The sequence below is a fragment of the Scyliorhinus canicula genome, chromosome 19, assembly GCF_902713615.1.
Source record: "Scyliorhinus canicula chromosome 19, sScyCan1.1, whole genome shotgun sequence".
Taxonomy (NCBI): domain Eukaryota; kingdom Metazoa; phylum Chordata; class Chondrichthyes; order Carcharhiniformes; family Scyliorhinidae; genus Scyliorhinus; species Scyliorhinus canicula.
The window spans coordinates 23,118,548-23,141,077 of NC_052164.1; the positions used below are offsets into that span (position 1 = coordinate 23,118,548).

At 50.3% G+C, this 22,530-nt stretch overlaps 1 protein-coding gene across 2 annotated transcripts in view; it reads right to left on the reverse strand.

Moving 5' to 3' along the window:
• Window positions 1–1,202: 1,202 nt before the first annotated feature.
• LOC119954329 (all-trans-retinol 13,14-reductase-like) overlaps window positions 1,203–22,530 on the reverse strand; it is a 52,896-nt gene continuing 31,568 nt past the window's right edge. The window contains exons 8-11 of one of the 2 annotated variants that reach the window (XM_038779466.1): window positions 16,562–16,671; window positions 10,882–11,048; window positions 5,067–5,226; window positions 1,203–1,414 (exon numbers count right to left, since the gene is read on the reverse strand). In XM_038779466.1, the coding sequence (XP_038635394.1) occupies window positions 1,269–1,414; window positions 5,067–5,226; window positions 10,882–11,048; window positions 16,562–16,671 (583 nt within the window). In that variant the 3' untranslated portion in view covers window positions 1,203–1,268. The remainder of the gene's footprint in view (window positions 1,415–5,066; window positions 5,227–10,881; window positions 11,049–16,561; window positions 16,672–22,530) is intronic. The other variant, XM_038779467.1, reaches the window with a different exon arrangement.

Genomic DNA, 22,530 nt, shown 5'->3' on the forward strand with positions numbered 1-22,530 from the left:
CGCAATGCCGAGAAACACATGGCTATTCAATGTGACTTGCGCTGAATAAGGGGCTTGAATGGGGAATGCGCGGCCTAGGCCGCACACAGCCCCGATATGTCGGGCAGCACGGTAGCACAGTGGTTAGCACTGTTGCTTCACAGGGCCAGGGTCCCAGTTTTGATTCCCCGCTGGGTCACTGTCTGTGCGGAGTCTGTACGTTCTCCCGGTGTCTGCGTGGGTTTCCTCCGGGTGCTCTGGTGTTCCTCCCACAAGTCCCGAATGATGTGCTATTAGGTAATCTGGACATTCTGAACTCTCCCTCTGTGTACCCGAACAGGCGTTGGAATGTGACGACTGGGGGCTTTTCACGGTAACTTCATTGCAGTGATAATGTATGCCTACTTGTGACAATAAATATTATTATTATTATTTGTACTCATGGCATCCCCATCTCTCGCTACACTGTGGAGTTCCAGCGAGCAGAGCTCCCCAGTGTAGCAAGAGATCGGGAGGCCATTTTTAAATGGCCTCCTGATCTCCCGAGGTATCCCTAAAAAGGACCTCGATCTCCCCCCATCTTGGTAGTGCCAATCTGGCAATTTAGCAGTGCTCATGCCAGCTGGTTGTGCTGCCTCGGTACCTTGGCATTGCCAAGGTGGCACCCAGATGGCGCTGTCAGCTGACATGGGCACCACCAGGGCACCAACCTGCCCAAAGGGCATGCAGCTGGGGGCCTCCGAAACCCTGGGAGACCCCCACAAGTACCATTCCATCTGGACCCGGTTTGTGTGGATCAGTACTAAATGGCGTTCACACGCGGCCTCTGAGGCGAAGGGTTTGAATCCCAAAGCCTTGGGTACCTTGGGAATCTGCACATTTATGTGGATTTGCCAATGGGCGGGACGTACATCGCAACATCTTGTTGGATCGCGTGAGGTGTGCTGTGCCAGTTAGATCCCAGGAGCGGGGTCTGCCTGCTTTCATCGGCCATGCATCGCTGCAGCGAGCTGCTTTTCCGGCATTTCATGGCTGTTGGATTGCGCCCTCTGATTTCTGGGGACTATTCCCTAAACAGAACATTCAAGAACATCTTAACAGTTTAATTTTGACAATACTTCAGTCTTAAGAGTCTGCTGCCCTCATAACGCCCTCACACTCCCCAAGACAAAAATGTGCTCAGAGAAAAAAGTATTGGAAATGAATAGACTTCGAAGACTGTCACCAGCAAGGAGGACAATATTTCATTACTTTACATGCAAGGTGCCACAAAAACTGCTGTCAGTGTTTCACATCACTTTTTTAAGATGCTTTTTCTTAAGTCTTCTTTTAAGACGGAGAAGGTCCACATACAGAATTCGACCTAAAACGGCAGAGGCAGCAAGGAGGCCTCCGTGCATGGCTCCAGCCAATCCATTCGAGAAAACATCTTGACCTGTAAGAAAATACACAAGGATAAGAGAATGCTAGTGACTAGAAGTCTGGAAATGCTCCAGAAATGAAGCCGGAAGGGGGCTGAGAAACTGTTCGAGAAGCTTTGGAAATTTCAGTTGGAATTTTTCAAATTCGAAATTCAGTAACGTTTTAAATTCCCTGTTACAATGGTGATAGCCATGGAAGAATTTGGACATGCCATACAATTGTCTGTTAAAGAGTTGGTGAAGACTTCCGGTGGCGGCCATAAAGTGAGAGGTTGCACGTCAGGAATTACGGGCAGCACGGTAGCACAGTGGTTGGCACTATGGCTTCACAGTGCCAGGGTCCCAGGTCCGATTCCTGGCTTGGGTCACTGTCTGTGCGCAGTCTGCACGTTGTCCCCCTGTCTGCGTGGGTTTCCTCCGGGTGCTCCGGTTTCCTCCCACAAGTCCCGAAAGACGTGCTGTCAGGTAATTTGGACATTCTGAATTCTTCCTCTGCGTACCCGAACAGGCGCTGGAATGTGGCGACTAGGGGCTGTTCACAGTAACTTCATTGCAGTGTTAATGTGAGACTACTTGTGACAATAAAGATTATTATTATATTATTAATTTACATCTGAGTGTTCATGAGGAACTTTGTTCGGAAGGAGGTCTCTACATTTCCTTGGTTGTCGCCCCTCTCTCTGATGAATAAGGCAGTGTCTTTGGATGAGATGGGGAAGGGAGGATCTCTGATATCAATGGGCAGTTGATGGAGAGGGAGAGGGATTCGGTGGAAGAGACAAAGAGAAAATGGGAGGAAGAGTTGGGTTGTGCATTTGTGTGTGTGTGTGGGGGGGGAGGGGGGGGTGAGTGTGAAGTAAGGCCCCATTGAGGTAAACTCTACCTCCTCGTGTGCGAGACCGTGCCTGATTCAGTTTAAAGTGGTGCACAGAGTGCACATGAGTTGGCGCTTTCTGTGGGTGGAGGATAGGTTATCGAGGGCTGACCAACCACTCGCACATGTTTTGATCCTGCCCTAAATTGGGGACGTTCTGGGCTCCCTTTTTTTGAGATTATGTCTGAGATTACGGGGGTAAAGTTGGCACCGTGCCCGTGGATGCCAATCGTTGGAGTTTCGGATGAGCTGGAGCTGCAGAAGGGGGAAAAAGGCTGAGGTGTTGTCCTTTGCCTCCCTGATATCCCAGAGAGGATTCTGCTTGGATGGCGGGCACCGGGGTCGCCTAGGGCGGGGGTGGGGGGAAACGATCTATCAGAGTTTTTGCACCTGGAAAAAAATCAAATACGCCGGAGGAGGGGTTCTATTTGAGGCGGAAGCGGTTTATCTCCTTCTTTAAGAATTGGTAGTCGTCAGCAAATTGGGGAGTGGTAACGGTGGGGCTCTAGATGAGGGGAGGTGGTTTGCATAAGGGAGGGACATATGGGATTGGTTAGTGGGGATATTTTATTATAAAAGTTGTATAAAGTTGATTGTTGTGCATGTTGTAAAATGGAAAATGTCTTGAATAAAAATATTTTCATAAAAACAAAGAGTTGTTGAAGGCACAAGTGGGTTATTTGAATAGGGCCCTGGCAGTGAGAATAATTGCGGACATCAAAATTATTTAGTTGGTCCCTGGCCCCTTTCCTATCAAAATCTATTCAATCAGCAACCTGATGAAATCGGTTCCTCTCATGCCAAGGAACAGGTCTTTGTTAAGGAACCCAAAACTTGGAGCAGAGCTGAGACTGAGGAATAACAAATTACAAGCAATAAACGAGGATTTATACTGCACTCTCTCTTGCGAAGAACAGTTTGTCTTGGCCAAGTATTGGTCGTGTCAGGAAAAAGGTATAAAAGGAGAAACGTGAACAGTAGAGGTTCGGAGAGAGGTCAGCTCATCAAGAAATGAGACTTAATCTAGCCCCTGTCCTTAGCCAGTTTGCAGTTCTAGCTGGGCATCTGAGGTTGAGGCATAGCCAGTTCATTGTGGTTTTCTCATTGCTTATTGTACAATGACTGTCTTGTCCATCCAGGTAAAAATAGCCCTAATATCAGGCGGACCTGATATTCATTCTTCCCTGGAATGGTAACATCCATTCCATTATCAGGGGATTATCAGAGTAAAACAGAACACTTAAATACAGAGACATATAGAGGGGAAAGAAACAGCCAGAGCGGGAGAAGGAAAGGGTTGCAGAGAATGGGAGTGAATTGGGTGTTGCCCAGAAGGCCTGAACTGATTGGGTGGGGTGTTGTTGGCTACACCTCCTCTCTTTATAGGACAAGATCTTCCGGTCGTTCAAGCCGGAGGGATCTTCCAGTTCCACTGCGCCCCACCCCGCCGAGGGATTCCCGTCAGCCAGGGGGGCATTCAATAGCAAATTCTATTGAAAATGAAAATGGTTTATTGTCATAAGTAGGCTTCAAATGAAGTTACTGTGAAAAGCCCCTAGTCACCACATTCCGGCACCTGTTCGGGGAGGCTGGTACGGGAATCGAACCGGGCTGTTGGCCTGCCTTGGTCTGCTTTAAAAGCCAGCAATTTATTTGTGTGCTAAACAGCGGTGGGATCAGGAGACTGCCGCCAGCCAATAGCGGGCCACCTCCTGTCACCGAGAACCACACCGGGGGGAGGCCAGAGAGTTTCACCCAATGTTTCTGTGTTGGAGAAGTCAGGGACATCTCTGAGCTACAGGAAAACTCTGAATGGCTCCACATTTTTTAGACCTGATCTTGATGGAATGAACATTGGGTGAGGTGCTCTGACACCATTTTTAGAATGGCAGGCGTAGACTCTGTCTGAAACTGTAATGGGAACACTCCTGATTTGCTGCAGTATCCTGATCCAAGTGTCTAAAACTGAGTCAGATACCCCTCATCCTTCCTGTTCAACACGTTCTAGCCAGCAATCTGGTGAGTTGCAGATACACCCAGCTCATCACCATTTGGGCTTGTAAATGTACTAAAGCAATTGAAATAGGGGGTCTCTTTCAATTCAATGTTTACCTTTACCATAACATTACTGTCGAAAAAGAATGTAATTACAGACAGGAGTGCAAAATTCTGAATGAAAATCATCCTTCCATTACAACACAAAGAAAAATCAATCAGCACATTTAATATGAAGACAAATTAATATTGGTACTGGGAAGAAAATCAATACTCAAAGGAATGGAATTACTTTCTGTGTGCACCATTAAAAAAATCATAGCTATTATAACACAGAAGGTGGCCATTTAGCCTGTCATGCTAATGCTAGCATCAGGAACACTTCTCCTATCATTTCAATCGAAACAGTTATTTGCAGCCTTCTAGGGATCTATTATTCTGTGCCTCATTCTATCACCCAGGAGCTACTAAGGTGATGAGGATTAGTGGTGCAAACTAGGTGGCTTTCGCACTGATTTGCCATTTACTCAGATCTGATCACTATCTATATGGGGGTATCCAAGTCAGTAAAGCATGAAGGGATTTTGTGCAACAATAATGAAGTTTCAAGTGTCGCAATCTTGGCAGTGACTGAATCTTCAATCCAATCACAAGAAGGGTTCCAAAATAGGAAGTGCATCATTAAATGTTTCCTTTTTGGTTTATTTTTGCTGTTTTATTATAAACATGAGGAATTCTTTACATTGATGGCACCCTCCTTGGCATCCCTTCAACAAATAACTCAGTAAACTGCTTACCTGTTAGGTAGAGGTTTTTCACAGGAGTTTTTGCTCTGATCGTGGCAACAACTTCTGGAGTGAACCGGGTGAGATTTTGGTCTGTGCCAAACATCTCTCCACGAGGAGCAGCCAGGTAGTATTGATTAGTCAGCGGGGTTGCAACTTCAACGTACACAATCTAGGATTTCCACACATACACAGTACACAATTACCTTTCATAATACTGTGGACATGATCATATGGACTTTCAGACATAATCAAGCAACTCTGTTATGTCGCTGTTGGTTAAGCAGAATATAGGATATCAATATTTTCTCTGAAACAAACATTCTTATTTGGGTAATTATCTTCGAGTGCACATTTGTTGATTGTTCACTAAGCCAATTTAGTACAAAATAAGAAGATTGTGACTTGTCAACAGTGTCAGATTTTTTCCAATGATTTCAATGTAAAAGAAAATTGTCCGGGGTGCAAAGCGGGCAGCCATTCTGATATTGTTGGTTTTACTCCTCTCCATTAAACTTTGATCAACCCCATGAATCAAATTACTGAGAAAACTGGCTTGGGCATTTCTTCGAACAACTGATCTTTGTGGTAAATTAAAATGTTTTAATTTATCCCCCTTTTAAAATTAAACATAGAAATGCGAAAACATCCTATTGAAGCATACGTTTTTAAGACAGTTCCTTTCTTTCAGCTTTGTCAGGGAAATACAGGAAGCATGAACTAATTCTCCCCATGCAGTGAAATTGTAGTTTACATTTATTGTTAAAAGACACCGAGGCCAAGGCTTTGAGCTAACTTCCCTCTTTGCCTGACACTATTACCAGTGGGATCTTCCAGTCCCGCAGACGAGAATACAGGTTTCAATGGTTCGCCAGCCCCATCATGGGGAAACCTGCAGCCGGGGGTGACTAGAAAGTTCCAGCCTATAAGTCTCCCAAGAGAGAAAAGCAGATGGCAAGTGGAAAGTCAAATCATTAATGGGAATAATACTGCTGGTAGCCAATTGGTAAAACACAGCAGTTTCCCATTTCACTATTCATAGTTTATCAAGGGGGAGTATTTTCACCTTCTGACAGTTACTAGTGGTAAAACTATCCATTTATTCTTTTTGTCTGCCCTGCTTTATTGAACACACCAAACTTCCATGTTGGTGCACAAGTGTTCCTGTAGACTTTCAAGTTTCAGTCTATATCTACAATTATTTTTCATTAAACTTGACCAATTTAATTGTTCCAAGGACCCGTTAAACTTAGCACAGTGGGCTATACAGCGGACTTGTAATGGCCTCACGGTAGCATGGTGGTTAGCATCAATGCTTCACAGCTCCAGGGTCCCAGGTTCGATTCCCGGCTGGGTCACTGTCTGTGTGGAGTCTGCACGTCCTCCCCGTGTGTGCGTGGGTTTCCTCCGGGTGCTCCGGTTTCCTCCCACAGTCCAAAGATGTGCGGGTTAGGTGGATTGGCCATGCTAAAATTGCCCGTAGTGTAAGGTTAATGGGGGGATTGTTGGGTTATGGGTATACGGGTTACGTGGGTTTAAGTAGGGTGATCATTGTTCGGCACAACATCGAGGGCCGAAGGGCCTGTTCTATGCTGTACTGTTCTATGTTCTATGTTCTAATGCAGAACAATGCCAGCAGCGCAGGTGCAATTCTTGTACCAGCCTCCCCGAACAGGCGCCGGAATGTGGCGACTAGAAGCTTTTCACAGTAACTTCATTGAAGCCTACTTGTGACAATAAGCGATTATTATTATTACCTCCACCATTCATCCGACGTTGGTCAGGAAGGACGTATTCACCAGCGCCCGCTCTGGCGCCTGGAGTTGGGACTGCTGGCGGATGAGAAGGTGGGCGGGCGGGTTCGGGGGTGTATCAAGAGGTACTTAGAGGCCAATGATAATGGGGAGGTCCGGGTGGGGTCGGTTTGGGAGGCATTGAAGGCGGTGATTAGAGGAGAGTTGATTTCCATCCGAGCCCATAGGGAGAGGTGAGAGCAAAGAGAGAGGGAGAGGTTGGTGGGGGAAATGGTGAGGGTGGACAAGAGATACGTGGCGGCTCCGGAGGAGGGACTGTTGAGGGAGCGACGTAACCTTCAGGCCAAGTTCGACTTGCTGACCACCGGAAGGGCGGAAGCTCAGTGGAGGAAGGCACAGGGAGCGGTGTACGAATATGGGGAGAAGGTGAGTAGGATGCTGGTGCATCAGCTCCGTAAGCGAGACGCGGCCAGGGAGATTGCTGGAGTGACGGATAGGGGACGCAATGTGGTGCTAAGGGGGGTGGACATTAATGGGGTCTTCAGGGACTTTTACGGGGAATTGTACCGGTCCGAGCCCCCGGTGGAGGGCAGGGCGGGGGGGGGGGGGGGGGGGGGGGGGGTTGGGGGGGGAATGGGGCGTTTTTTGGACAGGCTGAGATTTCCGAAGGTGGAGGAGGGACAGGTGGAGGGGCTGGGGGCGCCGATTGAGCTGGAGGAGCTGGTCAAAGGGATAGGCAGCATGCAGTCGGGGAAGGCGCCGGGACCGGATGGGATTCCGGTCGAATTTTACAAAATGTATTTAGACCTGTTGGGCCCCCTGTTGGTTAGGACCTTTAACGTGGCAAGGGAGGGAGGGGCTTTGCCCCCGACTATGTCACGGGCGCTGATTTCCTTGATCCTTAAACGGGACAAGGACCCCCTGCAGTGTGGATCATATAGGCCGATCTCGTTGTTAAATGTGGATGCCAAGCTGTTGGCGAAGATCTTGGCCACAAGGATAGAGGACTGTGTGCCAGGGGTCATTCATGAGGACCAGACGGGGTTTGTGAAGGGAAGGCATCTGAACACCAATATACGTAGGCTTCTGAATGTTATCATGATGCCGGCGGTAGAAGGGGAGGCGGAGATAGTGGTAGCATTAGACGCGGAGAAGGCCTTTGATAGGGTTGAGTGGGGGTACTTGTGGGAGGTGCTGGAAAGGTTTGGGTTCGGGTAGGGGTTTGTCAGTTGGGTGAGGCTGTTATACGAGGCCCGATGGCGAGTGTAGCCACGAATAGGAGGAGATCGGAGTACTTTCGGTTGTACCGGGGGACGAGACGGGGTGTCCCCTGTCCCCTTTACTCTTTGCGTTGGCAATTGAGCCCCTGGCCATGGCGTTTAGGGAGTCGAGGAATTGGAGGGGTCTGGTGCGGGGTGGGGAGGAGCACCGAGTGTCATTATAAGCAGATGACTTGTTGCTATATGTAGCGGACCCAGTGGGGGGAATGCCGGAGGTGATGAAGATCCTTAGGGAATTTGGGGGCTTTTCTGGGTACAAGCTCAACCTGGGTAAGAGTGAGCTGTTCGTCGTGCACCCGGGGGATCAAGAGGAGGGGATTGGTAGGCTCCTGCTGAAAAGGGCAGGGAGGAGCTTTCGGTACCTGGGTGTCCAGGTGGCTAGGAGCTGGGTGGCCATTCACAAGCTTAACCTCACTAGGCTGGTGGAGCAAATGGAGGAGGAGTTTAAAAGATGGGACATATTGCCGCTGTCGCTGGTGGGCAGGGTGCAGTCCGTCAAGATGACGGTGCTCCCGAGGTTTTTGTTCCTGTTCCAGTGCCTCCCCATCCTAATCCCGAAGGCCTTTTTTAGGAGGGTCAACAGGAGCATTACGGGGTTTGTATGGGCGCATGGGACTCCGAGGGTGAGAAGGGTGTTTTTGGAGTGGGGCAGGGATGAGGGGGGGGGGGGGGGGGGGGGGGGGGGCTGGCGCTGCCCAAACTCTGTGGGTACTATTGGGCTGCCAACGCAGCGATGGTGCGTAAGTGGGTAATGGACGGGGCAGGGGCAGCATGGAAGAGGATAGAGATGGCGTCCTGCGTGGACACGAGGCTGGAGGCGCTGGTAACGGTGCCGTTGCCGCTCCCTCCAACGAGGTATACCACGAGCCCGGTGGTGGCGGCTACTCTCAAAATTTGGGGGCAATGGAGAGGGCATAGGGGGAAGGTGGGGGGTTCGATGGAGTCCCCGATACGGGGGAACCACCTGTTTGTTCCAGGGAGCATCGATGGCGGGTTTCTGGGCTGGCACAGGGTAGGTATTAGGAGGTTGAGGCACCTGTTTGTGGATGGGAGGTTTGCGAGCCTAGGTGAGTTAGAGGGGAAGTTTGGGCTCCCCCCAGGGAACATGTTTAGGTACATGCAGGTTAGGGCGTTTGCCAGGCGGCAGGTGGAGGGGTTCCCTCTGCTGCCCCCACGTGGGGTACGGGACAGGGTGCTCTCGGGGGTGTGGGTTGGAGGGGGGAGGATTTCGGACGTGTACCACGTCATGCAGGAGGTGGATGAGGCCTCGGTGGAGGAGCTGAAGGGTAAATGGGAGGAGGAGCTGTGTGAGAAGATTGAGGAGGGAACGTGGACGGATGCCCTGGAAAGAGTGAATTCCTCCTCTTCCTGTGCGAGGCTTAGCCTCATACAGTTCAAGGTGCTGCACAGGGCCCACATGACCGGGACGAGGATGAATAGGTTTTTCGGGGGCGAAGACAGGTGTGCTAGGTGCTCGGGGAGCCCAGTGAACCATGCCCATATGTTCTGGGCATCCCCAGCGCTGGGGGAATTTTGGAAGGGGGTAGCAAGGACGGTGTCGAGGGTGGTAGGATCCAGGGTCAAGCCAGGCTGGGGACACGCAATTTTTGGGGTTGCAGTGGAGCCGGGAGTGCAGGAGGCGATAGAGGCCGGTGTTCTGGCCTTTGCGTCCCTAGTAGCCCGGCAGAAGATTTTGCTTCAATGGAAGGATGCGAGGCCCCCAAGCGTGGAGGCCTGGATCAATGATATGGCGGGGTTCATTAAGTTGGAGAAGGTGAAATTTGCCCTGAGGGGATCAGTACAAGGGTTCTTTAGGTGGTGGCAGCCTTTCCTGGACTTCCTGGCAGAACGGTAGGGAAATAGGCCGGCAGCGGCAGCAACTGGGGGGGGGGGGGGGGGGGGGGGGGGGTGTATCGGGGGAAGGGAGAAATTTTTATATTAATATGCCGGGTGTTTAACTATTTCTTCTTTTTGTACTTACTGGTGGGGGGGGGGGGGGGGGGGGGGGTTGGGTTGGTTTTGAGGGTTATTGTGTTTTTCTTTTTGTTGTTGTTAATACTGTTATCTTGTTGTTATTTTCTGTTTTTGATATGTTTTTTGAAAATCTCAATAAAAATTATTTTTAAAAAAAGGAAGGAAGTATTCGGTGATTCTGTGCATCCAGTGCTTGAAGTGAGTGGAGGGCAGAGAGAGAACCACACTACTCTAATTCACTGACCTGCATACCTTTTGAATATTAAACCCTGATGGGAGCATTGAATTTCCCCACAGTCTCAAAAAACAAGGGAACGAGTAAAGCTTCCCAAAGAGTTGTGAACGTTGGTTGATGGCTGGGATTAAAAAGTATGGCTCGGCGGCAGAGCAGTTAGCACTGTTGCCTTACAGTGCCAGGGACCCGGATTCAATTCCGGCCTTGGGTGACTGTTTGTGTCGGGTTTGCCTTTCTCCCCGTGTGTGCGTGGGTTTCCTCCGGGTGCTCTGGTTTCCTCCCACAGTCCAAAGATGTGCAGGTTAGGTGGGTTGGCCAGGCTAAATTGTCCCTTAGTGTCCAAAGATGTGCAGGTTAGATAGGGCTACAGGAATAGGGTGGGGAAGTGGGCCTGGGAAGTTTGTCTTTCAGAGGGTCAGTGCAGATCAATGGGCTGAATGGCCTCCTTCTTCACTGTAGGGTTTCTATGGTTACTGTGGTTGAGAATCGAATGTTCTACCAGCCTTCATTATGTTTCAAAGTTTTTGAACAACCAATCTTTTAAAGTAAATATTTACTGTATAGGTTCACGCATTCACTGATACCTTATCCTTGAGCTGTGGAAATATATCTGAGGCCCAGTTTATAAGCTTCCTGGCAATAGTCATCTTCAAATTCTCATAATCTATTCCTCTATTCTTTACTTTTGTGTCCTTCCATTCCTCGAACCACTCATAGCGTGCCATGGTTAGAATAGTCATACAGGAATTTCCTGATCATTGGAAACAACAACAATCATTTATGTGGCACCTAAACATCTCAAGTTCCTTGGCATTATAAAACAGAAGATGATACCATGTCACATAAGGCAAATATTGGGTCAGCAAAGCGAGGTCAAAAACACTGGGTGGGATTGTCCCTTCCCCAACACCAATTTCATAATTGGCGATCAGGCAGAGAATCCCTTTTTACAATGGAATTGGGGCAGTGCCTGCTTTCGGATGCTCCACGCTAACCAGCGGCGAAGGGCCTCCGGCGGCCCGTGCGAGTTGGCGCATGCGCGGGAGTGCCAGCGTGTTCTACCGTGATCCCAGCGCATGTGCAGGGGGGTGTTCTCCGCGCCGGCCATGGCGGACCGTTACAGCGACCAGCGCAGAGGGAAAGAGTGCCCCCATGCACAGACCCGCCCGCAGATCGGTGGGCCCCGATCGCGGGCCAGGCCACCGTGGGGGCTCACTCCGGGGCCAGATCCGCCCCGTGCCCCCATGAGGACTCCGCAGGCCGCCCGCAGAGCCAGGTCCCGCCGGTAAGGACCTGGTTTGATTTACGCCGGCAGGACTAGCCGAACACGGGCGGCCACATGGCCCATCGCGGACGGAGAATCGCCGGGGGGGGGCACTGCGAATGGCCCCCGACAGGCGCGACGCGATTACCCCCCCTCCCCCGCCAGAAAACCGGTGCCGGAGAATCAGGCAGCCGACATCGAGGCAGTGGGGCGGGATTCACGCCACCCCCCCCCCCCCCCCCCCCCCCCCCCCCCCCCGGTGATTCTCTGGCCCGGCGGGAGGTCGGAGAATCCCGCCCATAGTCTCAGTGGTTGGGAACCTGGCGTGGCGGCTGCCAAATGTATCCAGCACCGCCAACAGTCGGGGGGGTGCCATGCTGCTTGCCGGGTGGGGGGGTGGGGGGGGGGAAACTTCGGCGAGGGCTTGGGGGAACTGGTGACGGGTGGTCCGGGTGTGGTGAGGGGGTGTCCAGGGAGGCACTATCTGACAGGCCGGGTCCGCGCATGGCTGGCTCCATGTTGTACGGTGCGACTGCTACCGGTCATCGCTGTGTGCGTGCGTGGCCACGGACATGGCAATTCTCCAGGCATTTATGTCGGGAAGGCCGCGTGTTTTACACGGCGGGGCTGCTAGCCCCTCACTGCTCAGAAGATCAGTCCTGGGGCCTCGCTGATTTTTCCCATGTAAAACGCCACGGATCCTCCGCACATAGCCCCAAAATTGGAGAATCCTGCCCACTGCTTTTTGAAGAGTGTCTTAAAAGGGGGGTTGCAAGGTGAAGGGGTGGAGAGGTGTAGCAAGAGTATTCTGGAGCTTAGAGCCTAGAGACTGAAGGCACATCCACCAATCATGGCTTGAGTAAATTTGGGAATTCTCAGGAGGTCAGAATCCCGTACCGGCATCCAAACAGGTGCCGGAATGTGGCGACTAGGGGCTTTTCACAGTGACTTCATTGAAGCCTACTTGTGGCATTAAGCAATTATTATTATTATTAGAGGAGTGCAGGCGTCTCAGAAGATTGTGGGGTTGAGGAAATTGGTGAGGGAGAGGCAATGGAGGGATTTGAAAACAAGACTGAGGAATTTTAAAATCAAGATGTTGCTTGACCAGGAGCTGATGTAAGTCAGTGAGCACATGGTTGACAGGGAAGTGGGTCTTCCTGTGTTTGATGATATGAGCAGCACAGTTTTGGATGACCTCAAGTTTACATGTAAAACTATTTGTGGATCAACTGTGTGCAACAGATGCCGCACAAAGATGATTCATAAAATAACCCCGTGGTGGTATGATTAACATAACTGCCTGCCATTGGTGCAGAACACCGGCTTACCATTGGCCCTGGTCGGTCATGTGCCTCTCGACCGATTGGTTGAGCCCAGTCATGTGACGGCTCCCCGATTGGTCGAGAGGCTGAGTTAACCCCGCCTCCAGGGCGGGGTATAAATACCCAGTACACCTGGCGGTCGTCCATTTACTGTAGTCGACCGCAGGGCTAACATCTAGCTTATTAAAGCCTTACTTTTGTACAGCAACTCATCTCGTGTTCAATTGATGGTACATCAAACCCGCCTCAAGTTTTCAAGTGATAACATTTCCTATTGCAAATTGGTGTGGCAGGAAATGTCAAAGGTTAAAGAATGACATTAAAGACTGAAGCTGTTTTCATCCCTGCACACTAGAAAAAGATTGGTTGGATGAAACGAGGTCTATTTAAAGAGGCAATGACCTTTCTCTTTTACATAGGCAATAAGCAATAATTCTCATTTGAATTGTAAAACTCAAGCCAATCTTTTCTCATGCAATTGTGACCTTTTCTCCGATTTTTGTTCTCTCCCTCTTCAGATTGGCTTTAACTACTCAGGTTGTGTTAAATGAAGTTCTGGAGTGCTTCACAATCCTGACAATTGCCTTTCAATCACTAGCTATGCCTCACTGTTTCCATCTCTGTCACAGAGACAATCCCTCACCTTTGAAAGTGTAGTCTCAACCCTTCATAACTTGGGGGCTTAATACACGAAGATAAGCACAGATGTGCAATGCCATTCGCTCCACCTTGCTCATCCTTCCTGAGAAACCCACATCAATCATCGGCATCTTGAACGACTCCAGGGATTTTGATGCTCTTATCCTCTCTGCAAGACTTTACTGGGTTGTAATTATTTTGGCGTGAAGAAGTGCTTCCTGACATCAGGCCTGAACACGTCTTTTATCAACTTGTACCTCTATTCCCCTTCCTCCTGCAATTATTTTTAATTTGCAACAGTGCAAGCATTAATTAGCTTTGTTTGGTTACATTGAATCCAACTAATATTTAATGATAACTGCAGATGGAATTGTGACTGAAAGCACCTTAATTAAGATTAAAATCGAATGAGAACTCTGGCTGTGACAAGCAGAATATCTCTCAAAACTAAAGGCAGCATGGATATTGCAGCTGAAAATTTTCTAGCTCCCAGACGTGGTTCGTGCTGTCAAACCATGAGAATATTATACAGAAGCTTATTAATATTAAAAATGTCTGCTGACCAAAGCTACACTTCCGAAGCCCCGTTATGAATGGTAAATCATCATCTCCTCAATTTTCCTTTCATTGCGCTGGCCATTTCTTCAAGTATGTGGCCCCTTTAGATTTTTTTGAATGGACAAGCGCGCATGGCAATTTAAAGGGTCTGATTTGTGTGTGGGCTGGGAAGGGGCTTTTAGGGTCCTCTGGATCATTTTCCAGTCGGCAAGCTGTTACGAGTGGAGTACCACAGGGACCGACGTGGGGGGGGGGGGGGGCTCAACTATCTGAAATTCATATCAACGACATGGATAAAGGGTTTGAAGGTATGGCAGCTAAAATTGCTCATGATGCAACGATAAGTAGAAAAATAAGGCAAGGAGCCTAGAGGGGGATTTAGAAAGGTGATGCGAGTGGGTAAAAAAATTGACAATGTGGGAAAATGTGAACTTGTCCACTTTAACAGGAACAGTAGGGAAGCAATATATTACTTAATGGTGAGAGACTACAGAATTTTGTGGTGCAGAGGGATTTGGGTGTCCTAGTACATGAATGCCAAAAAGGTGGAATGCAGGTGCTACAAGTGATTAGCAAGGCAAATTGAATGTTGACATTTATTGCAAGGGGAATCAAGTACAAAAGTAGGGACGTTACATACAGACATTAGTGAGAGCACATTTGAAGCAGTTCAGAGAAGGTTCACTAAAGCGATTCCTGCGATGAAGGGGTTATCTTATGAGGAAAGGTTGAGTGGGTTGGGCCTATACCTTGCCTAGCTTGGAAGTACTGCAAACATCCCATTCACACACAACAATCTACTTTTGAAACAGATGCCAAAAAAAGGAATGCAATTATGTGTACTCGGTGAAGGAATTGTGTAACTGAGCCATTTGGTCAGTGAGTGCCAGGTTTGAGTTAAAAAACTTGTGTTAAACTAACTGATACCAGCCAGGGTGCCAAGGGATCACTTGAGTTAGCCTCAGAGATGCTGAAACAGGGAAACAAAACAGGCAGGATTCCTGCCCTCATGGTTATCTGATAATATCTACTGCTTTTGTGGATGCGGGCAAGGTTCCAGCTCAACTGTGATGCTCGCCACTGTCAAATTGATTGCTGACCCTCATTGTGTCAGCTTACATGCAAATAATACTCACTTGTGTGCGACTGTGAAGAACTGCAGCCTGTGGCAAAACCAGTGCGGCAAACATACAAGCAGAACATAGCACACTGTTTAGATCCTTTGTCAATAAAACCACTTAACTGGTGGTGTTTTGCTCTGATAACCTACTAACTACAGCCCTCTAACTCTGAGTGCTAGATTGAGCTTTTCTTGAAGCAGGAAAAAAGACATCAGTGGTACCGTACCACAACCAAAGTCCCACGCAGCAAGGAGAAAGGGACAAAAAAAACACAGGAAATGAAAAATGTATCATTCATGACTATAAAAATATGGGGCGGAATTCTCCGCTCCCACGCGGAATCGGGAAGGCCGTCGTGAACTCGGCCGAGTTTGCTCCTCGCACCCTATTCACCCCCCCCCCCCCCCCCCCCCCCCCCCAGGAGGCTAGGAGCGATGCTCCGTCAATCTCGGCCGCCGGGAATGACGCGACGGTGGCGCCTAAGTGACGTCAGCCGCGCACGCGCAGGTTGGCCAGCTCCAACCCGCGCATGCGCGGCTGACGTCACGACGGCTGACGGCTCCAACCCGCGCATGCGCGGTTGCCGTCTTCCCCTCCGCTGCCCCACAAGATGTGGCGGCTTGATCTTGCGGGGCGGCAGAGGGGAAAGAGTGCGTCCCTTGGAGATGCCGGCCCGACGATCGGTGGGCACCGATCGCGGGCCAGTCCCCTCCCGGGTACGGCCGTGGTGCTCACTCCCCTCTCTGCCCCCCACAAGCTTCAAATGGAACTTTGGCACCATGTTCACGACGGCAGCGACCAGGTGTTGTTGCCGCCGTCGTGAACCGGTCAGGAACGTCAGGCCGCTTGGCCCATCCGGGCCGGAGAATCGCCGGTCACCGTGAAAAACGGGAGCGCCGATTCCTCCGAGCGGGGGGGGGGGGGGGGTGCCAGGGCGGTGTGTCGTGAGTCGCCCGGCCTTCTCACGATTCTCCCACCCGGAGTGGGGAGCGGAGAATCGCGCCCATGATGCCATGAACAATCCTGCAACTTCAATCTGAATCTATCCAATAAATTTATTTATTTAAAAAACATTAAGAGTACCCAATTATTTATTTTCCAATTAACTGGAAATTTAGTGCGGCCAATCCACCTAACCAGCACATCTTTGGGTTGTGGGGGTGAAACCCACGCAGACACGGGGAGAATGTGCAAACTCCACACAGACAGTGACCCGGGCCCGGGATTCGAACCTGGGCCCTCAGTGCCGTAGGCAGCAGTGATATCCACTGTGCCACGTGCCGCCGAATCTGTCCAATAATAAGTTGGCACACTACATAAAAAGGTTTTTGGCATTCTGGGTGAAGTCGATTGTTACCTGGGTGTCGCTTCTTCCAAGTGAAATCCTTGGCTGACGGAAAGGTAACAAATAACATTGGAATTGCTTCTATAAATTCCTCTCTGGTAGCAGAAATGGTGTAGTTCATTCTGAAACAAAGCATTCAGTTGTAGGAAACACTTGCAGCAGTTATTGTCCCCAGCCACTCGTCCCTTAACCTCCCTTCCCAGCTTTCAGAAGTACGATGTTTAGAATATTTGTGACATTCGGTAAGGCTGTTCCACTTATTAACAATGCTGACCAGAGCAAGCCTGACTCACATCTACATTTTTCTTCATATCACTACATTCCTAATAAGGACTGGCTATTTATTTTATTCCCAATGCATATTGTTCAAGTCTAATTCGAAAGAAGCTACAAGGGAAATGCCCAATTGTTAAGGAACTATGAATTGATTTTTCTGCAGCTGATGGATAGTTACTTGTGTTCCATTGATTAAAAACGTGTATTAAAACGTATTTATCCTGAAGCACTATCTCTGCAATTGACAAATAATAATGAAGAGGTGATTGCATAATGAATACAGGTTTGTTTTGTACAAATTAGTGTTGTTGCAGTCAACATGAAGATGAACCAGTGGGACATATGCACCCACTGATTAAATCATTTGATTATATAGATATAAATCACAAGGAGTACAAGAGCAAGGAGGTTACGCTGAACTTGTAGAAGACACTAGTTAGACCTTAGCTGGAATATTGTGTACAGTTTTGGGTGCCACACTACAGAAAGGATGTGAACTGATTAGAAAGAGTGCAGAAGAGGTTTATGAAATGCTTCCAGGGACGTGAGACTTCAGTGTGAAGATAGATTGGAGAAGTTGGGATGGTTTTCCTTGGAGAGGAGAAGACTCAGACGAGGAGTTCAAAATTGATGAGGTAGCTGGACAGAGTAGACAGGGAAAAACTGTTCTCGCTTGTAAAAAGATCAAGAAGGAAAAGGCGCAGATTTAAGGCTATTTGCAAAAGAAGCAAGTGTGATGTGAGAAAATGGGCACGATCCAATGGCCATGCAGCGCACAAAAAGCAGCTCGCCATGGCCGATAAAAGCTGGGCGATCTCACTCCCGGAATCTAACGAGGTCTAACGTGATCTTGTGAGACGTTGTGATGTAAATCCCGCTCATTGTGGGCGGGGTCAGATTTTGGCAAATCTGGATATTAAAGGTGACAGCTAGTCTCGCTTTAATGTGCAGATTCCTAATGTATCTGAGGCTTTGGAATTTATCCTCCACCTTAGAGACCTCAGGTTAGTGCTGTTTCCACACTAGTTTCCACAAATGGGGACCAGATGGCACTTGTGGGGGTCTCCAAGGGGATTGCAGGCCCCCAAATACATGCCTTTTGGGCAGGGTGGTACCCTGGCACTGTGACCTGTGTGCCAGCCTGGCACAGACAAGGTGCCCAGGTGGCACAGCCAGCTGGCACTGGCCCTGTCAGAGTGCCAGGGTGGCCCTGCCAGGGTGCCAGGTTGGTGCTGTCAAAGTGCCAAGCTGGCATTTTTGCTTGTGCGCAATCGGGCCAGGGTGTCCTGCGAAGGTGTTTGGGTGGGGGTGCTGTGGGTGGGAGGCATTCAAGATGGCATTAGATGATTATTTGAATAGAAACAATGTGCAGGGTTACGGGGAAAAGGCAGGAGAATGACACTAAGTCACAATGCCCATTTTAAGAGCCCAGTGTAGACATGATGAGCTGAATGGCCTCCTGCTGTGCCTAACAATTGTATCATTCTGTGCCTGATTATATCCCCATCATCAGTACTCACCAATGTTGTACCCATTAATATGCGTCAGGCTTAAGGTTATATTTGAGAATATGTTGTTGCGTCTCCATTCTAACCATTAGTCTGGACTTGCCTTGAGTCTAAAATGGGATGACATCCCACCTTTCTCTGTCAGCTGTTGGATTGTTCTTTGTTGGACACATTACAGTTATAATGGCTTGGCAAACTTCTCTCAGATATTGAAGTAGACCTTCAATTAATTGTACAGTAAGAAGTCACAACACCAGGTTAAAGTCCAATAGATTTGTTTCGAACCACTAGCTTTCGGAGCACTGCTCCTTTCTCAGGTGAATGAAAAGGTGGATCACAGAAACATTTATACAGACAAAGTCAAAGATGCAATACAAAACTTTGAAGGCGAGTCTCCGCAGGTAATTAAGTCGTTACAGGTCCAGATGGAGCAGGTTAAAGAGGTGTGAATTGTCTCATGCCAGGACAGTTGGTAGGATTTTGCAATCCAGGCCAGATGGTGGGGGGTGAATGTAATACGACATGAATCCAAGGTCCCGGCTGAGGCTGTACTCATGTGTGCAGAACTTGGCTATAAGTCTTTGCTCCCCGATTTTGCATTGCCGCGCGTCCTGAAGGCCGCCGTGGAGAACACTTAGCCAGAGATCAGAGGCTGAATGCCTTTGACTGCTGAAGTGTTCCCCGATTGGAAGGGAACATTCCTGCCTGGCAAATGTCGCGCGATGTCCGTTCATCCGTTGTCACAATGTCTGCATGGTCTCGCCATTGTACCACGCTTCGGGACATCCTTTCCTGCAGTGTATGAGGTAGACAACGTTGGCCGGGTCGCACGAGTATGTACCACGTACCTGGTGGGTGGTGTTCTCATGTGTAATGGTGATATCCATGTCGATGATCAGGCACGATTTGCAGGGATTGCCATGGCAGGGTTGCGTGGTGTCGTGGTTGCTGTTCTGAAGGCTGGGTAGTTTGCTGTAAACAATGGTTTATTTGAGGTTGCGCGGTTGTTTGAAGGCCAGTAGTGGGGGTGTGGGGATGACCTTGGCTGGATGTTCGGCTTCATCGATGACGTGTTGAAGGCTGCGAAGATGATGTTGCAGTTTCTCTGCTCCGGGGAAGTACTGGACGACGAAGGGTACTCTGTCGGTTGTGCCCTGTGTTTGTCTTCTGAGGAGGTCAATGCGGTTTTTTGCTGTGGCGCGTTGGAACTGGCGATCGATGAGTCGAGCGCCATATCCCTTTCCTACTTCTGTACATGCGCCAGAACACGCCGGCGGTTCTACGCATGTGCGGGACCACGCCGGCCCTTTGACGCCGGCTGGCGCAGCGCCAACCCCTCCGGCTCCAGCCTAGTCCCTGGAGGTGCGGAGGATTCCGCAACTTCCAGCTGGCCCGACACCGCAGTGGTTCGCGCCGTTCTTGGCGCCGGAGTCGGGCCGACCCGCCGATTGCGGGAGAATCCCGCCCCACAGATGTGAGAAGACAGGATTCATGGTGCTACTGGCCTGCATCGTCAATGGACAAAATTAAAGCCTATAGTAATTTTCACATGTAAAACTCATGCCTAAAATCAAGCTCTCTGCAAAGGTTTTTGTGCATCTCCATGACAAAAGTGGGGAGGGGTGGAGAGAGAGGTCCAGAACCAGGGGACAGTCTCAGAATAAAAGGCAGGTCATTTAGTACAGGGGCGGCATTCTCCCCTACCCGGCGTGACGGAGGGTCCCGGAGTAGGGGAGTAGCGCCAACCACTCAAGGGTCGGGCCTCCCCAAAGGTGGGGAATTCTCCCCACCTTTGGGGGCCAGCCCCGCGCCGGAGCGGTTTGAACGAGAAGACTGGCGCAAAAAAACCGGCGCCCACGGCAGCAGGGCTGGCCGAAAGGCTTTCGCCGATCCGCGCATGCACCGGCATTGTCGTCAGCGGCAGCTGGCAGCTGACGTCACTGCCGGCGCATGCGCGATGTGGGGTTCTCTTCCGCTTCTGCCATGGCGGCTGCGGAAGGAGAAATAGTGCACCCAGGGCACTGGCCCGGAGTCTGAGCGGGGGGCCCCGATCGCGGGCTAGGCCACCGTAGGGGCACCACCCAGGGTTCGATCGCCCCCCCCCCCCCCCCCCCCCCCCCCCCCCCCCCAAGGACCCCGGGGCCCCGCTGATCCCGCCGTTCCAGAGGTGGTTCAAACCTCGGCGGCGGGAGAGGCCTCCCAGCGGCGGGACTTCGGCCCATCCGGGCCGGAGAATCACCGCAGGGGCCTCTCCGATCGGAGTGGCGAGATTCCTGCCCCCACCACTTCCCGGGTGGCGGAGAATCTCTGCCACGGCGGGGGCGGGATTTTAGGCGGCCCCAGGCGATTCTCCGACCCTGCTGGGGGTCGGAGAATTTCGCCCCAGATATGTAGAGGGATTTCTTCGCTCAGGGGGTAGTGAATCAGTGGAATTCTCTGCTCCAGGTGGAAGCTCAGTTAAAGAGTATGTTCAAGACTGGTATCAATACATTTGTACATAGTAAACTCATCAAGGGATAAGGGGATAATGCAAGAATATTAGAGTAGAAGATCGGCCATAATCTCATTGAATGGCAGAGTGGGCTCGAAGGGCTGAATGGCCGGCTCCTGCTCTTATCGCTTACGTTCTTATGTCTGTATTTCAAACTTTGAATTTGTGCCTCAACACGCCATTTGAGGGTCTTGTGCGCACCAAATGGAATAGGTGGGTGGTTGACGGAGACAGCATCTTCAGAAAGAGTAGGAATATGAGCACTGTGTAATTTGTTGTTTTGTGTGGTCTACTCATCAAATTGTGCAAAGCCATTAATGCACAAATTGTCATCAGGTTGTTCAAAAATTGTAGAATATCCAGGGGAATGGATTGATATTCTATAGAATCCCTACAGAGAAGGAAGCCATTTGGCTCATCGGGTCTGCACCAAACCTCCGAAAAAGCACTCCACCTGGGCCTACTCCCCATTTGTGGTGATTTGCATGCACACATCAATGTATATAGTTGTCTGTCAGTGCACATAGTTATCGGTACAACCTCTGACCAGCAGATGGCGATAGAGATCTACCATGAGACACGTGGGCTGAGTCTCCGGCCTGACCCTTGCTCGCTAATTCTCTGGCGCCGATTTTCGGGTGCCCGCGGGATCGCCACCGCGCCGGTCAGGGGCCGTTGAAAGCCCCCCCCCCCCCCCCCCCGGTGATTCTCCAGGCCTCAACGGGTCGAGTGCTCTCCGAGTTCGGTCGAGTTCCGCCGGTGTGGGTTATTCAGGTCCCACACGGCGGGACCTGGAAGGTGGGTCTGCGGGGGCCATCTTGGAGGGAGGGGGGTATCCGACCCCGGGGGGGGGGGGGGGCCTCCATGGTGGCCTGGCCCGCGATCGGGGCCTACCGATCGGCGGGCGGGTTAGTTCCGGGGAGGGGGGAGGGGGATGTTCCTCCACGCCGGGCCCCTGTAGGGCTCTGCCATATTGCCCGGGGGCTGGCACGGAGATGGGAACCCACGCGCATGCGCGGAATCACGCCGACCGTGGTGCGCCGTCTGGAGCTGCGGGGACCACTCCGGCGCCAACCTCGCCCCCTAGAAAGGGGAGCATACCGGACAATTGAGGACAGTTGACGCCGGAGTGGTTCACGCCGACATCAGAACTTGGCCGCGGGATTGGAGAATCCCAGTCCTGGTAGTTGGTAGTGAGTCACACAATAGGATAGTCACACATAGAGTAGCTCCAGGAGAATTCATTGAATTAATTTAGTAGCCATCGTCTGTATTATAGTTCATTAGTTATCTTTCTACGTGTTTGTTAATGAATCACTTTCTAGTTAAACAACTAGATGTTCTGTGTACATCATTGCAATGGTCATCACACAGAACACAACACCGTCCGACCCCCGTAACCCCATAACCTAATCTGTACATCTTTGAAACGTGGGACGAAAGCAGAGGACCCGGAGGAAATACATGCAGACACGAGGAGAAAGTGTAAACTCCACACAGACAGACAGCCAAGGCTGGAATTGAACTCGGGTCCCTCATGCTGTGAGGCAGGAATGCTAACCACAGTGCTACCATGCCACTGTGCCGCCAAAGTGCTCCCACGGCACTGTGCTGCCGAAGGTGATTTGTTGTGAAGGTTTGACTCTAAAACTGAAAGTGCCAAATCTGATCCAGACTGGAATCCTTATGATGATGACATTGCCAAA